At 43.4% G+C, this 18036-nt stretch overlaps 1 protein-coding gene across 8 annotated transcripts in view; it reads left to right on the top strand.

Moving 5' to 3' along the window:
• Positions 1 to 18036, top strand: part of LOC137352419 (cation channel sperm-associated protein 2-like) — a 74909-nt gene that overhangs the window by 49615 nt on the left and 7258 nt on the right. For 6 of the 8 annotated variants that reach the window (XM_068017806.1, XM_068017807.1, XM_068017802.1 and 3 more), the window contains 4 exons: positions 2023 to 2201; positions 11283 to 11382; positions 12879 to 12923; positions 15018 to 15124. In XM_068017806.1, coding sequence (XP_067873907.1) covers positions 2023 to 2201; positions 11283 to 11382; positions 12879 to 12923; positions 15018 to 15124 — 431 coding nt within the window. The remainder of the gene's footprint in view (positions 1 to 2022; positions 2202 to 11282; positions 11383 to 12878; positions 12924 to 15017; positions 15125 to 18036) is intronic. The other 2 variants (XM_068017808.1, XM_068017809.1) reach the window with 2 other exon arrangements.

Genomic DNA, 18036 nt, shown 5'->3' with positions numbered 1-18036 from the left:
ATAACCCAATTTATTTACAATGTTCCACTAATTCAGCCTACTTAGAGGCTGTCCAGAAATGTGAGCATTTCCCTTTCTTCAACATTGTAACCAAAAATAGAATTGTCTGCCTTTACTGCTAAATCATGTAAAATACAATAAATCTCAGTCTCACCATTAATACTCCAGGTCAGGTATATCACCAGTTAGCTGTGTGTGATAGCTCTCTCTGCATTGTTCTCACTTTGCCATAATCCCAAACGCAGGAGAGTTCTCCTGAACATTGTAGTTGTATGACATCTCCTACAGTAGCAACCATTGTAACCTCCATGAAGGAAACTGACAATTTACAGCGAATAATGAAAAGTTTTGCGCTGTGATTTATGTCTACTGGAAATGGGTTGAGACCGTTTAATTTAGTATTGCTGCAGTTATCAAAGAGAGGAGGAATTCATACCATCAAGCTGCACTGGATTCATAGATGCTGAGTGTCTTTAGTGATCTTTTTAACATATATTCCTATTATATTGTTACTACTCCCAGCCATCCCTTTATTAAAGAAAGAAGGACTTGCATTTATATAGTGCCTTTCACAACCACCAGATGTCTCAAAGCACTTAACAGACAATGGAGTCACTGTTGTAATGCTAGAGGCCAGCACTCTTATGCACAGCAAACTCCCACAAACGGCAATGTCTTAATGACCAGATAACCTGTTTTCTTGTGATGTTGATCGAGGGATGAATATTGACCAGGATACTGGGGATAATTCCTCTGCTGTTCTTCGAAATGGTGTCTTGGGATCTCTTACATCCACCTGAGAGATGCACTTCTGACAGTGTAGCACTGCCTCAGTACTACACTGGAGTATCAGCCTAGATTTTTGTGCTTAAGTCTCTGGAGTGGATCTTGAACCCACAACCTTTTGACTCAGAGGTGAGAGTGCTGCCAACTGAGCCAAATCTGATACAAAGAGTCAATATTATTAAAATAATATTGTCACTTGAACATGGGCATCAGCTAATGGACCAATCAATTCACAAGGCTTCATTTTTGGTTTCAATTAATGGAAAAATCAAGTTGCAGAAATGGAACTTCACTGATGTTTTCAGCTAACAAACCAATCAGATCCCAGAATGGTGGCCGATGGATAAGTGAACTTCAATAAAATCAATCAGTTTTTCTCATCAAAGTGAAATGAACAGTAACACAAGTGAAGAATGTAATGCTGCCAGATTTCTGCATTTGTCTATGTCTGCAGAACTCTACTCCTGCAAACCTGTTCTCAAATCAACCCCTTTTTCAACAATCTCTCTTGGATCATTGGCGTACACTGCTCTCCTGATATATGATGAGGAAAGGAAGATGCCAACATGGCACCTTTATAATCAGGCATAATATTATGGTCAACCCAATCCCCTGAATGCACTATTATGTGGTAAGAAGTTTCAACTATTGTGTAACAAGGCAGCTCTGGAGTGAGATTTTCTTGATTGTTGAGCAACGGTGGTAATAGATTAGATTTAAAAGTAATCTTTTGCAGGTTTCTGGCAAAGAATGTTGTAGAACCACCCTCTTAGCAGAGAATACACTTTACTGAGATGCACCTAAAAATGTTCAAATAGATTGCTAGAGTAGTTTGTGACGCCTATTGATTGAGAGATAGCTTTCCTACTGCTGGGATAAATGCCGTTAATGGAAGCAGTTTGATTTTGGACTTCATTGTGGCAGTAAAGATAGATTACTGGCAGCTCCACAGTTCTCATTTCACTGGCTTTTGGGGAGTTACCACCAGGTCTTCGTGAAATGAGTGAGTCAGTCAACAGGGGGTTAAATTGTCAATGCCATTGAACTGTTATCTGACTTTTAACTTTTTTTGGTTAGTTCAACTATTGATGAAAATAAGAACAGTGAAAAGCAAGAGGATGATCAATGACACATAAGGGAAGAAAAATTGGGGGCAAGAAGTAACTATTTCTGTTTGCTTTGATATTATTTAGTAGAAAACAAGTAACGTTACTTTCTTTTGATTATTTTTACCAGTGGTATCCTGCCTACATTTCAGACCCTTTTCCAGCTATTTACCTTGGACCATTGGTATGCCCTGCTCACTGATATATGGAAAGTAAATGAAGTTGACAAAGTTTCAAGTGGGATCTATATATTGCTCTGGATCCTGATTGGCTCTTTCATATTCAGAAATATAATTGTAGGAATAATGGGTAAGCAAAGCATTGCGTTTTTTTTAAGTTAAGAATTACAATAATAGAATAGACAAGATGTTAAGAGTCTTAGTACTTGTTTGTTTAAAATAACCACAAAGAATAGTGTTGCGTGTTCATTGAACCTCTGTGTTAGTAGAAAGGATACACAAAGACTGACCACTCCAGATGGGATCAGTAATGCAATATTGTGGGTTTTTAGATTTAGATTTAGAGATACAGCACTGAAACAGGCCCTTCGGCCCACCGAGTCTGTGCCGCCCATTAACCACCCATTTATACTAATCCTACACTAATCCCATATTCCTACCACATCCTCACCTGTCCCTATATTCCCCTACCACCTACCTATACTAGTGACAATTTATAATGGCCAATTTACCTGTCAACCTGCAAGTCTTTTGGCTGTGGGAGGAAACCGGAGCACCCGGAGGAAACCCACGCAGACACAGGGAGAACTTGCAAACTCCACACAGGCAGTACCCAGAATTGAACCCGGGTCGCTGGAGCTGTGAGGCTGCAGTGCTAACCACTGCGCCATTATTGAGTAATGGTAGAGCAGCTAGTACATTAAGATGTTCACTGTACGAGTGTTTCGTCAAGACTGCTAAACACTCAGAATCACATGGTGTGTTACATCATAGCTCTTTCATAACGAACATGATCTTGTAGCTACACCTCTTAAAGATGTACACACACAGCGGCCGAAATTTTACGCCACCCCAGCGGGTTGGATGATGGCGGGCGGGCGGGCGGCGTAAAATTGAGTGGCTGGCTCCGGGAGGCCTACCCACCCCGATTCCGCCTATGTACAAGTTTACGGAGGTCAGGCGGGGGTGCGGGTGGTGGGAAACGGCCCGCTCGCCCAAGGCCAATCAAGACCCTTAAGTGGCCGCTTAATGGCCACTTAAGGGCCCTCGCCCTCCTCCATCTATATAATGCTCTGGATCCTGATTGGCTCTTTCATATTCAGATTTTACCGGTGGCAGGCGGGTGTGACGGGGACGGGAAAAGCCGCCCAGCAATAGCTGCCGGCCTTTCCGCACCCCGGGGGCGGGGGCAAGGCAGTCGGGCTCAGGGTGCCCGATTGAGGGCCGCACCCGCCTCCCAACCCATCCCCGGGATCCAGGACACCCCCTCCCCCCAAACGACCATCCTAGCCAAGGGCTAAAGATCCCCTTATTATCAGACAAGGAGGAGTTCAGCAACCCCTATATTGGCTGGCGACTGCATAACACACTGAGTATAGTGCACAGAAGGGGCACAAAACTCAGTGGAACCCTGAAATTTATTTAAATTAGGGGTCAATTCTACCTGAGACTACCTGGCTAGGTCTTTGCCCAGATGAACTGATCTTAGCCATTGTGATATGAAGTATTTTAGCAGCTCTCCCAACTCCTATTGCATGAGGCACTGGGAGCTGTTGAACAACAGAACCAGTGAAGCGTGTATGGTGCCACCATTTTCTTTCATCCTGGTTCACTGGTGGGGACAGGAACACCTGACCTGTTCCCCAGTTGTAAGGTGCCAGTTTGGAAAACATACTTAAAAGGCAAAGCCATTAGAAGTAAAATGATGCACATTGGACAGCCCTCTCCATAACGTCTAGGTACTGCCCTGACATTAGAAGCTGAGATGGACAGCGTCTGCTCAGTGTGCTGCCCTGTTGCTGTGGATGACCGTGGGGGGGCATCCTCTGGAGGAACGGGGCCTTGATGGCTCCATCCTACTGGGGGTCCCGTGTACTCACCTGCGGGAGGTAAGGGGGTCAATGTCGGCGGGAGGTGGAGGGGGTGGGGGTGGGGTGGAGGACGAGACGCCACTTACCCTGCGGGTGTCCTGAGAGGAAGGCCCTGGTACAGCTGACAGATGCTCCTTCTCCATATGTGTGCACGATGGCACCTGCCTGTCTCCCTGAAGGGAAGGAGCACCTGGGGGGAGGTCCCGGTTCCTTGTCCCCCTCTCGCTTAGACTCTGCTGCATGGAGCCCACGGCAACAGTGATGGAGTGCAGGTCAGATCGCATATGGCTCGAGTGCTCAACCAGACTCGCCATGACTTCACCAGACTCTGGTCTGAGGAAGCCATACGCTCAAATACCTGGGACATGTCAGACATCATGGCTTGCATGGACTCCTCCACAGTATGCGCAAAGCCACGCATGAGCTCAGACATCTCCGATATATTTTTCACATGGCTTTCCTGAACATACAGACTTCTTATAGCAACAAGCAGAGGATCATCATGAGCGTGTGGTTGAGCAGGAGCCTGGTCCGCAGCAGTCCTCCGATTGTCAGGGGACCTGGCTGGCACATGCTCCCTCAGCTGCTGGGATGTGTCTGTGTCGTACATGTCGCCTTATACCCAGATTCTAATCTTAAATCCCTCACGGACTGTGTGGATGTATCTGCGCTGGTGGAGGTGGAAGAAGAGGCAGGTGACAGTGCAAACTCTGGGGTATTGGCTTCCTCGTCCTCCCCAGAGGAGGATTCTTGGGCCTCGCGGCATTCTGTGACTTGAGTGCAGGAACCTGCAGTGGAGACACAAACTGAGGCACTTTAAACACGTGCTTCACATGAGTTCACACAATTTCCATCAGTTTTCACATATGGCTAAAAAAGCAGAGATGACACTTCATCCTTACACCTTGTGGATCCTGCCTCGCCATCTCCGCTCACCCTGCCTCCCTCTGTCACGATCTCCGAAGCCTCCTCCTCAGCCGTGGTCAGTAGCCTGATGTCAGGGGCCCTTCCTCCCGTCTTAGCACACTCACGCTGGTTATGGCTTTGGTTATGCTGCAACAGACAGTGCAGATTTAACTATGTGGCAAATGATACATCACAACCATTGCACACATGCATCAACATCACTCATTCCACCTTGGCTTTCACACGACACATCCAATCACATAAACAATGCCAATCTTCATCATTTAGTGAATGGCACCAAGGCTGCTCACACATTCCACTGCATTTCTTGCGTACCCTCTGCCTTAAAGACACTGAGCCATGGAAGAAAACAATGGAGCAGCTTCGCCGGGACCACTTACCCTCGCTGATCTGATCAACTCATTGATTCCCTTGTGGCACTGCACCCATGTTCTATGAATTACCCCACGGTTCGAGACCTGTTCTGCTCCCTCCATCCAGGCCGCCTTGGTGAGGTGAGAGGGTCTTCTGACTCCATCTGCAGGGAAGAGCACCTCCTGCCTTTCCCTGACAGCCTGGAGGAGAACCTGCAGGGAGGCATCACTGAACCGTGGGGCGGGACGCTGCCTGCTGGCTGCCATGAGATTCACTTTGGTTGCAGGGAAAATAAATGATATGAAGTTGATGGTGACTTTCACAATATAAGGGAGGCAAAAACATTTTGATTTAAGTAAAAGCTTCAATGTAAGTTATCCTGAAAATATTTGCATGAAAGGAAGGCTGCTGATCCTGGAGGCTGCAAACACAATGTTTTATATTTATTGCGATCATGGCGCTTGGGGTAGTGATGGTGGATTCCACCAATGAAAGGCCACCCACACTGCATGATCCTAGGTGTTCCCTGTGCCCATTGCCGCATGGCTAATTTAAATACAAAATCGCATGGGAAACATGATTTGCGGCGGGGATGGAAGTTATGACAACTTTCGGTCCTGCCGTTGGGACTGCCGCAGCACTCATAAGCTTCCACCCCTAGTCTTCGATCTTGTACGAGTTCCAGTGGAGTCTTCTGTAGACTTGGAATTATGAACCACTCTGATTTGCCCTCAGTTATGATGCAATGTAGCACCAGTAGGTGTAGTTACTTCAGAAGAATATGGTTCTGGTTGAACTTTGGAGACTATTGCAGAACTCCATGTACCAGTGATAGGGTTTTGAATGGTGACTCGCATGGGAATTGTCATGCATTTCTTTCATTTTCCTGCATTGTTCTAGAAGAACATCTCTAACTTCATGCACTGGATACAGTTCGCACTGGAGCTGCTGTATGTTGGATGTAACAGGCTGTGCCTCATCCTCATTCTACCCTTAGGGATCTTGAAACCACAAGATGCGCAGAAGTTATAAAGATTATCTTTTGGCCACAATATGGGCAAAATTGAAAAACCATTGGAAAACCAGGGGAACCATGGCCCGCATTGCACTCCTTTGTTGCAAAGTTCCTTCTAGTCACCGTCTGAGGACTGGAGCGAGATAGTGCTTGGCGTCGCCTGATGCTATGGATGGTTGTCAAGGTTAGGTCACTGCATGTTCACATCCAGCGATAGCAGGTTCAGCTGTTTAAAGAACATAGAAGAGTTGGGGTTTCCAATCCAAATCATTATAACAAAACTTAATCGTAATGGATCCGAGACATGGCGTTGGGGACCCATTGTAAGCAGTTAGCTCAGTGTTGTTCGGAGTTATCTTGGCATGCACAGTGGCGCAGTGGTTAGCACCGCAGCCTCACAGCTCCAGCGACCCGGGTTCAATTCTGGGTACTGCCTGTGTGGAGTTTGCAAGTTCTCCCTGTGTCTGCGTGGGTTTCCTCCGGGTGCTCCGGTTTCCTCCCACATGCCAAAGACTTGCTGGTTGACAGGTAAATTGGCCATTATAAATTACCTATAGTATAGGTAGGTGGTAGGGAAATATAGGGACAGGTGGGTATGTGGTAGGAATATGGAATTAGTGTAGGATTAGTATAAATGGGTGGTTGATGGTCGGCACAGACTCGGTGGGCCGAAGGGCCTGTTTCAGTGCTGTATCTCTAAACTAAACCTAGATATATGCGTTTTAAGATGCATAGGGGTAAAATGGCACCGGTGTCCACTTTTGCCCATAGCAAAAGCCCTCTTCCTGGACATGAAATACGAATGGATGCAAATGCTTCTAGCCGAGTAAACGAATCAATGTGCTCGGTGACATTGACAACATGGAATGACTTTTCCGCTCGCTCGCTTGTGCTTGTACTCTGATCTTCGGGATCAGTAGTGCTAGTGTCAGCTGCAACTGCGTGGATGAGTCGGTTGTGTCGTGATAGAAATTGTGAAGCAGTCCTGCAGTTCAACTGTTTGTGTTCAGGACTCTTGCCCACAGTGTCTGTCTTTTTTTGCGACATTGTTGTTTCTAGTGGCCCCTGACACTGCATGCTTTGCAGAGGGAGTTAAGTGCTGGACAGGCTTTAGGCGAATGTAAAAGGCCGCACCTTGTACATGATGTCTTGGATTTGGAATCCCTATTCAATGCACCTGTGGTGTTTGTCACACATAGAGATTTGAAGTCTTTGTTGATCCAGGACGATGGACTCAAATTTGCGGCCATCCTTCAATAAAGCGTCAGCGGTGTAATCTTTGGGTTTGTGCAAAACATCCTTTTGGTAGAGTTCCATTGGGTGTGTATGCAATCACAAGTTCGATGTTGTGATCTGTCAGTTGGGTGTCAGTAAAATCACACGCTCGGCCTTTGGCACGACAATGACTGACTAGTTTATGGATTTGCTAGGCCATTGTCTGAAAGACATGAATTGGAGTTGGTGTACTCGAAAATTGAGCTTGAGGCACAATTGGTCTTCTAGATTGGACCAAATCTTTGCAGGATACTTCTGTTGCACCATTAAGGCCAGAGGTGTTGAGACGATGTAGTCCTTCATTGCCAATAGTTATGCATATCTTTACCACTTGCTTCAGTGGATCATCAATGGCTAGGTCATCGAAACAAAGCTTGACTCTGCTTGGAAAGAAGAAATTCTGAAAGCAGGTCAGACGCTTTCCAACTAATAGCAGGATAAAGTGTTGCTATGATTCCAATGACTCTGTGTTGTTGCATCTAGAGAAGAAAAGATAAGCTGTGAAGGCAAATAATAGAAAGACCTGCAGTACCACTTCTGAACAGACTTGGAGGGTGTGGTGCTGTCTTCTGCAATAAAAAAGAGTTGCAGTTCCATTGGTAAAATGGTTTGGAGGTTGTGGCACTGTCTCTTGCTGTGGAGACTTGTTGTAATACCACTAATGGACAGGCCTGGAGGTTGTGGCGCTGTTGCAGAATTTACCTGCTTTTGGCTTAGCCCTGGCCATGAAGGCTGGATTTGGCATGAAGAAAAATCGAAGGCCCAAAACTGTAATGGTGATTTTCCTTCAAAATATAGCAATAGCGATTGCTACTACTGAAACAACAATAGATAACTATCCTCTGTTCTGTGTCTTGGCTGTTGCCAAGTGTTCCACTGTTCACTGACGGATTGCAGTGCTCCCCATATTGAAACTGTGCCAATTTTCTGCTCGACCTGGTAGCCCACTGCTATTATGGTGCTAAACCGTTCGCTGCACCTCACAAATGTAACATGGTGTGTTACCTTTGTACAGCGTTCACTCGCCCAGACTTGCCAAGTTGCTCCTGATGTGAGAAATTGACCTCAGGATCCCCATGTCAATCAAGTCAAAAGGAGTCTGCAGCCACCTGACCTCACAGCCCAAAGTGAAAAGAAGCTTACCTAGTTGCTGCTGATTGCATTGCTTCGAAGGTAAGAAGGCTGGAAGGGTTGGGATGTTGGAGATCCAGATCGTTGCTGAATAGACTTGAATGAAAAAAAATGGCTTGCAACATAGTCTGATCTTCCAAGAGGAAAAGAAGTGTGCTCTCTTCAGAATTAATATATCTATTTCTTCTAAAAACCCAGCAATGCTAATGTGTTGCATGTTTGGGTCTTCAGAAATCTCACCACTGCCAACATGTTGCACGTTGCTTGAACCTCTGTGTTAGTAGAGACTGTACACAAAGACTGACCACTCCAGATGGGATCAGTGATACAATATTATGGGTTCTTCATTGAGTAATGGTAGAGCAGAGTACATTGAGATGTTCACAGTACAGGTGTTTCTACAAGACCGTGAAACACGCAGAATCACATGGTGTGTTACATCATAGCTCTTACATGACTGACATGATGTTGTAGCCACACTGCTTAAAGGTGTGTGTACACAAGTAACATTTTTAAGAGCATTTTAGAAAACTCATTCTGTCATTCATTCAGCAACTAATTGTCTTGATTTAACATTAAGAAGCATATGTCAAAATATGTAGTCGAAGAGAAAGAAAGAGTTGCATTTCTATGGCACCTTCGACAATTTCAGGATATCCAAAAATGTTTTACAGTCAATGAAGCATTTTTTTTAAGTATTGTCACTGTTGTTTGTATTGCAGGAAATGCAGCAGCCACTTTGCACACAGCAAGGTCCCATTAAGAGCAGATAATCTGTTTTAGTGATGTTGATTGCAGGATAAATATCAGCCAAGAGACCCAGGATAACGTCTCATCTGAAAGACGGCACCTCCAACTGTGCAGCACTTCCTCAGTACTGCACTGTAGTGTCAGCCTAGAATTTTGTGCTCCGTCTCTGGAGTGAGATTTGAATCCAGAATATTCTGACTCAGCCTAGAGTGCCAGCAACTGAGCCATGGCTGAATGGAGAGAATCCTTTTTAAACGATTGTGAGCATTTTTGTTCCCCCACTAATGGGTAAGTGCAACCACCAAGATCCAGAAAGAGCTCAGATAGCCATCCTCAGCTGCAGTTGCAGTTAACAGTGCCTGAATGTCCCAAACAGAAATCAGCTGAGATTCCAGTCACTATCCAGTCACTAACCACCTTATGTGGATATCAGGCAAGGCCATGATGGGTTCAGCTGTGATGGTCTCCATGGTCCACTAATCTACTGACACTCCCTATGAAGATGCATAAATTAGGAAAATTGGTTACTTAAATGAACTATTGGAGAACTGTGATGGCTGTGGGACCAGACCATAGTATTGCTCAACATTTTCAGGAGAGGGAAAGTAAAGCAAGAAACCGAGAAGAACATGGGGCGATTGAATGGGAAAAAAAGTAGACTTTGTTTTGTTCAAAATTTAGCCTCAAAAGAGCAGTGCAACAGTCAGATGCATTTGAAGCAGGTTTTATCTGTGAACATGACAAAGCCCTTTTTATACAGGGAGAGAGGGTGGGGGCGGGGCAGTGGGGGTCAGGGAGAAGTAGGTGTGGAATGTGAGAAATGTATTGAACAAACTATATGAATACAAGAAGGTCCTAAAGGTATTGTACAAGATATTGTAAATCAACCTAGGTGCACGATGTTCATTTAGTGTCAGACAAAATGGTCTTGAGGAGGGTAAGCCGTATACCACTATTTGTGTTCCACATAATTGCTATGTGGCAGCCTTGGTTTAGTGGTAACACGCTTTCTCTGGCCAGAAGGTTGAGTGTTCAAACCCCACTCCAGAGATGTGAGCAAATGACACTTTAGTGCAGGACTCAAGGAGTGCAACACTGTCAGAGGTACTGCCTTTTGGATGAGATGTTGAACTGCAGCTCTGCCTGCTTTTTTTATTTGAAAAAGAGCAGGGGAGTTCTCCAAGTGTTCTGGTCAACATTTATCTCTTAATTAACATCACTGAAACAGATTATCTGGTCTTTTATCTCATTGTTGCATGTGGAATCTTGTCTGCAATTTGGCTCCCATTTTTGCCTACATAACAACAGTGGCTACACTTCAAAAGTACTTCATTGGCTGCGAAGATCTTTGTGATGGCCTGAAAACATAAATGCAACTTCTTTCTTTGCTTGCAGAAGGAGATGGCACCTCATAGAAGGGAGAAGATTGGAGAAGTCAGAGGCAATAAAAAAACCTTAACTCCTTTTGAGAAGTACACCTATATCATAAAGGAAATGAAGGATGGTGAAGCCGGGGGCCTGTCATGAACTTGGGGCCTTCATGATCCTGTCATGTCTAGTTGCCCTATGCAGTCACTGACACACAGGCATATTATACTCAACTTCAGGAATATCACGCAAAGTATATTGTGCTGACAGGACTGATTGAAGATGTTAATTTGATGCAGCACTTTGACATATGATGGGTCCAATTTGGTACACCAACAACTAGGAGAATGCATACAGTATCCTCTAAGTGTTAGCAGTAATGTGCACACTTTACTGGATGATAACAGAAATACTGCCGGTATAAGCCTTATTGATAAAATACATTTCTGGACCATAATTTCAAAAATCATATGCAAAAATTTTCCGTAGTTTCAAAATATTAATATTTGTTTACCCACAGTGAGCAATTTTCAGACCATAAGGAAAGATCTAGCAGGACAAATTAAGCAGCTTGAAAGCCAACGAAAAGCAGACCATTTTAAATTACAGATGATGCAGAGGTACAAAGCAACTTTATGTTATAGTCTGTATGATATTGAACATATATGAAACGCATGTCACGTAATAATATGCTGCATTGCATATTTGTTTAAGTGATTTCTTTTTACTCAAAGTAGTGTATGTCATTTTTTCAAATGGGTCATTTTCCTACCCTTTGGTGCCCAGTGTAATATAAAGAAGTTCTTGATCAGACACTGCATGGATCATGATTCCTACTCTTGATTACTGTATAGTGATCTCTACTATTTGCTATTTGTAGATTTTTTTTTTGTTCATGCACAGTTTGTGGGCATTGCTGGCAAGGCCAGCATTTATTTCCCATCCCTAATTGCCCTTGGGATGGTGGTGACAAGCCAGCTTCTTGAACTGCTGCAGTCCATGTGGTGAGGGTACTGCCACAGAACTATTAGGAGATGGGAAATGCATGTGTACCAAGATTATTTGCTGTTTTGCCATAAATAATGAACTAAGGATAACCCATTTCTCAAGGCCTACTCCTGCTTTTATGAGTTATCTTGAGAGTATGACCTAAATGAACAATCACAAATCTTGTGGTGTAATGTGACAGTAAGTGTATACTGATATAATGCAGTATTGATGGTATTAAATTTGCAACTGGCTTAGCTAAACGCAAATAATTATTTATATCAAATCTAAATGCTTCCCTTGGTGCAAGAACTTTAAATAAATATTGTGGTTTATCAAATAGATATTCTATATCACTGCTGCTTCAATATTGGTGATCAGCAGATAATAATTTCACCTGTGCAATAAATATCCAGGATTTAAAACTTTGATTGGAGAAAAAAACCACTACCTCAAAATTGCTTACCAGCAATAGACCTCCAGATGACAAAAATAGCTAGAGAAACCCAGACTGCAAAGTGACTAGCATTGGAGATAATGCTATCTTCTGTCTGACTTCATTGTTGCCAGTGATAAGAAGATAATCATGTGGCAGCTTTATCGTTCTCTTCCTCTCTGAGACTAGCGTTAGCTCACTACCACTGATGTTCAGAGATACAATAGGTGCTACCAGGCCCAATTTCGTGCCCAGTGACGAGTCTCAGTGTCATCCTAAATTACCACTGGTAGAAAAAGTAAAAGAAAAGGGTGGAATTCATATACAGTAGTGTCTTTCATGACCTCAGGATGTCCCAAAGCACTTTATTGCCAATGAAGTATTTTTGAAGTGTAGTCGCTGCTGTGCTGTAGGAAATGCAGCAGCCAATTTGCACACATCAATGTCCCACAAACAGTAAGGTGATAATGACCAGATAATCTTTATGAGCTATGATTTTTGAGGGATAAATATCAGCCAGGCCACAAGGGTGGAATCTTGCCCTGTGTTATCTGGTTTCTCGTAGAGACATTGCCAGAAACCTAGGAGGAAGTTGGAAATCCTCATTTTTGGATGATGATAATATGAGATGGGGGAAACATGGATAGGCAGGGAAAAGCAAACTTACCTACTGTTGTTACTTCTCATTTTCAGGAGGTTGAGTCAGCAACTGAGCTTAAAAGATGTTCTGAGCAAAGTGTAAGTGTCTTACAGTTCTTATTTAATATATTAAAGTAAATGTCTCATATTAAGTATTAAAAATAGAGTTTGCAGAGCTAGTAGCATTATGAGGAAGCTAGTGTCATAACCATATAAATTGTGTGGGGGATATTCGACTAAGAAATTAAAGTAAAACATGCGGTGCTTGCCAAGTACTGACTGAGCTTTTTGATAAACTTGACTGCAAGCTTTTTTGTGAGTACTTGCAACTTGTCACAACCTTCCAAGTTCTCACAACTAAAATTACATGTATTTATCAGAGTGGCTTGGTGTGATACATATGATGCTCATGCTTGTCAGACACTTGATGGCATACTTTCACCACCATTGCATTCCTTCTCAAGGTGATGCACTCGGATATTCTCATCCCTTGCCACTATTTACCTCATTGCTCTAGCATTGTGAATTTTTATAATAATATTATTTCTTAGAAGGATTTATCGCAATACATTGGGAAATTGACTCTAACTGCCATATTGTGATTTACTATTACAAGCCATTATTCAAAGGTCTCACTGCCCACAGATTAATCTTTATACAGTTGTCTCCAAGGCTCAGAGACGTTTTCGTTCTTCACACAGCTTAATGCAACACTCTTCTCATCACAGGAGTTTTATTTGCTAATTTTCTTTTTACGTAGAGGCTTGTGATTTTTTTGCATGGAATTTCGCACTTTTTTCAGATGGATTTGTTGCAACACTCATTGAAGTGGATTCTTATTCTTCACAGGATTCAGATGTGATTTTTTCAGTTCATAGGATTCAACATAAGATATTTCTTTATCTGTTAATATTCTATTTCGTAATAGTCAGCTGCACCATAATACTTTATTTGGTGAAGAAAATACAACTATGCTAAATGCTTGCACATGCTGTTGCTGAAAAACACAATTTTTTTGAATCTGAAAAGGCTTGATGACAGGAGGTTGGTATGTATAGAGTACCATATAATGATAATTATGATAATAGAGGGTACATTTTATCTGTAAGGTATGCTTTGTCTATCCATTATTCTTTATTTGTCGAATGCCTGAAGTAGCTTTTTAAGTTCAGTAAATGTTTATGAACATTATTATTTATACATTAAAAATAAATTAATATTGATATTCCCATTGTGCTAGTGCTAACATAATTAATCACCATCATCGGTCACATTTCTTATCACATTGAAATATTGTCAAGATGTTGTCATGTAGTCCTTAAATTTTCACCTGAATCTGTTTATAAGCAGAAAATGCCAGGCAGCATCTGGCCTGCTCAGTATTTCCAGTATTTTCTGTTTATGTTTCAGATTTCCAGCATCTGTAGTATTTAGCCATTTTTATGAACCAGTTTTGTGGCTTAATTTTTTTTATTTTATAAGGACAAATGATATTGTTCCTTTTGTTTAACAATTTTGCCTTTGATTTTGGATGAAAAGATGTCCACAGATTGTAAAATAAGCAGCAGAAATTTACACTGTAAAATATGAGTTATGGAAAAGTTTCCCTGATGGCTTAATGGGTGCTGCTCAGTACAGTATTGAGCCAGACAGACCAGGAGAGGCCTAGGTTCTGCCTTGATCTATCCTGAGTTAAGCGATCACAGCCAGGATAGGTAGTAGTAGTGAAACGATTAGCCTCAGTGTTCCTGGGCAAGGGAGGGGAAGAATCAGCCCGGTTCTCTGCTTCTGTTTGCCATCTAGTGATTCCTGCTGAAAAGTATAGATGTCTGAACTTCTGGGAAATGAAATTCCTTCTGCTGATAATTTGAGTGAAAAATTGGCAATGAGTGGAAAACAGGAAATCTCGCCTTTTGTTCCTGTCTGATCATTTTCACTAACATCAGCTGGAAAAATTTCAACTTTTTTGGTGAGGAAAGGATTGTGCTGCGTTATGGTGCCCTTCATATAGTCCACTGATATTCATCACCTAGTTTATGCAGAAAAATTGGCCACTTCGGTGAAGTACGGGAATGTGCTTGTGGAAATGAGCTAGTGCCTTCAGGTGCAAAGGGGAGACAGCTTGAGTGGGGACAAACTAACTTATAGCAGAGTGCATTGCATTTTTCAATTTCCACTACTTGCTGCATGCAGAGAGAGACCGTCAGAATCTGAAATAAATCATTCTAGCGACGTGGATTTTAGGTCGAGCAGCCTCGCGAGTCATTCAAGTGAGCTATCTTTCAAACGCACAAGTAAAGGTAAGAGAGGAAATTATAGGTTAATGAAAAAACATTGAAATATGAATTTCCTTTACAGCTTTCAAAACATCATAAATTACAAAAATTCTGTATTGCTGGCTTCTCCATTTGTACTAAACTGACAACTTTTTAATAATAGATTGTTAAGTTCCTTTTGTAGAGTATTTTGCCTTGGATACAAGTCTGCAGATTGCAAGACAAGCAGTAAAAATCTATGTTCTTAAATATGAACTTACTCAAGGTTAGATTGTTGAATAAAGGAAATGGAAATGCTGGAAATACTCAGCGTTTAGCCAGCATCCGTGGAGAGAGAAACAGTGTTAACGTTTCAGAAGTTTATCAGAAGTGGAAAAAGTTAGAGATGCAGCAAGTTTTCAGCAAGTATAGTGGCAGGGAAAGGGAGGGAGGGAGGAAGAAATAAAATGGAAGGTCTGTGATAGGGTGGAAGTTAAGAGAGATTAAATGACAAAGGAGTGATGGTGCAAGGCAAAAGGAGATGGTAATGGCACAAGCATAGAAACAAAGGATGGGTCTAAAGGAGGTGTAAATGGGAATAGTGGAGTCAATACCAACAGCTGCTGTCCGAAACAAAATGGGGGCTGTGGTTATGATCTGAAATTGTTGAACTCCCAGGACTGAATTTTCAGACCCCCTCCCACCCCCCCGAGGGCAAGAACGGAGGTGAGAGGGGCCCCAAAAATGCCGGCGCTGGCCTGTGTGTCAGTTTCAGGGCGCCGTTCTCAGTGCCGGCAATGTTTACCAGGAGGGCGGGACAGGAATCCCGCTCGCCTCCCTATTGAGGCCAATTAAAGTGGTTTATAAGTTCATTACGGGCTTGCTAATGTTGAAGGGTGGAATTTTGAAGGGGGCACATGGGTTTCAGGAGGTGTCTTTTGCAGATCTGCCGAAGGGAGGTGGGTACAGAATGGGGAGCATCACCCTGGCCCCATAAGAGGTCAGATGGGCAGAGGATGACTCACCCTTTGGTAAGGAGGTGCCCTTACCGCTGCACATGTGGCAGAGAGATTGGGCAGCCAGTGTTGGACATTGAATCGGGTCGTCACTCCCTGGCATTGCGGGAGCAGAAGAGCAGAGGCAAGGCTGCCAAGGACAATTGGGTGGCCACCTGTCGAAAAGGAAAGCTGCAGTTGGCAATGGGGGCACGACTGCCAGATTTTGGGCTCGGTGGCGATGAGGGGCAACACGCTCTGCGGGAAAGGTGGAATCCTGAGCAGCAGGAGGACATGGGAGAGAAAAGAGGGGCAGGAAGGACACAGAGGCCATACCTTCAGCACAGGATCCACCGCAAAAGACTGAGCTACATGGAAATGACTGAGACCCAGTGTCACAGAAGACTGCGACGCTCCAGGAAGATGGTTACAGACATCTGTGACCTTGTCGCCAAAGACGTAGCATCTCACAGCACTGGTCACCTTGCCTTGCCAGTAGCCGTCAAAGTCACTGTGGCCTTGAACCTCCTCACTTCTGGATCCTTTCAAAGATCAGCTGCGGACTTTAGTGACAATAAGTTGAGAGGGGAGGTGAAGAGGAAAATAAGACTGGCAAAGAGAGAATGAGAATAGAATGGCAGTTAACATAAAAGGAAACCCAAAGATCTTCTACCGGCATGTAAATGGTAAGCAAGTAGTAAGAGGTGGAGTGGGGCCTATTAGGGACAAAGAAGGTAATGTATGCTTTGAAGTGCAGGGCAAGGCTTAATGAGTACTTTGTATCAGTGTTCACTAAGAAAATAGAATCAGTAGAAGCAGAGAGAGTAGGGGCAATGGATAGGGTAAAAATTGAGAGGGTGGGGGGGGGGTACTAAAAAGGCTGGATATGCTTAGGGTTGGCAGGAAAAAAGACAAAAGCGCAAGGGGAGAGCCAACTGTGTAACAGCCCCGACAAACAAATTTTTCTGCAGCACCTGTGGAAGAGTTTGTCACTCTAGAATTGGCCTTTATAGCCACTCCAAGCGCTGCTCCACACACCACTGACCACCTCCAGGCGCTTACCCATTGTCTCTCGAGATAAGGAGGCCAAAGAGATAAGTCACCTTGTTCGGATGGCTTGCATCCCAGGTTGCTAAAGGAAGTGGGGATAGAGATAACGGAAGCGCTTGCCATTATCTTCCAATCTTCTCTGGATAGGGGAGAAGTGCCAGAGGATTGGAGAGTTGCAAATGCCCTTATTCAAGAAAGGGCATAAGGACAGTCCTAGCAACTACAGGCCAGTTAGTTTAACATCAGTGGTGGGTAAGGTTTTAGAAACAATAATCAAGGGAAAAAAAGCAACAGACGCCAGGAGAGGTTTGAGTTAATTAAGGATAGCCAGCATGGATTCTTTAAAGGCAGATCGTGCTTGACTAATCTAATTGAATTTTTTGATCATGTAACAGAGAAGGTTGATGAAGGAAATGCGGTGGATGTTGTTTATATGGATTTAAAGAAAACATTTGATCAGGTGCCATATAGAAGGTTGGTTAACAAAATTGAGGCTTATGGAATAGGAGGGTCAGTATCCAATTGGATAAAAAATTGAATTGAGGACAGAAAACAGCAAGTCGTAGTAAATGGTTCTAAAAGGAGGATGGTAGACAGTGATTTTCCCCAAGGGACAGTGCTGGGACCACTGCCTTTTCTGCTTTATGTAAATGACTTGAATTTTGGAATACAGAGTAGAATCTCAAAATTTGCCGATGACACCAAACTTGGAGGTGTGAATTACATGGATTGTCTGCAACAGAATATAGATAGGCTAGCAGAATGTGCAGACTGGTGGCAGATGGAATTTAATACTGATAAGTGTGAGGTGATGCATTTTGGCAGAAGGAATAGGGAGAGGCAATATATACTTAATGACACTGTTCTAAAGAGTGGGCAGGAACAGAGGGACCTTGGGGTGCAGGTGCACTG

The sequence above is a fragment of the Heterodontus francisci genome, chromosome 38 (assembly GCF_036365525.1).
Source record: "Heterodontus francisci isolate sHetFra1 chromosome 38, sHetFra1.hap1, whole genome shotgun sequence".
In the NCBI taxonomy this organism is placed as follows: Eukaryota; Metazoa; Chordata; class Chondrichthyes; order Heterodontiformes; family Heterodontidae; genus Heterodontus; species Heterodontus francisci.
This window is presented reverse-complemented; position numbering and strand designations above follow the sequence as displayed.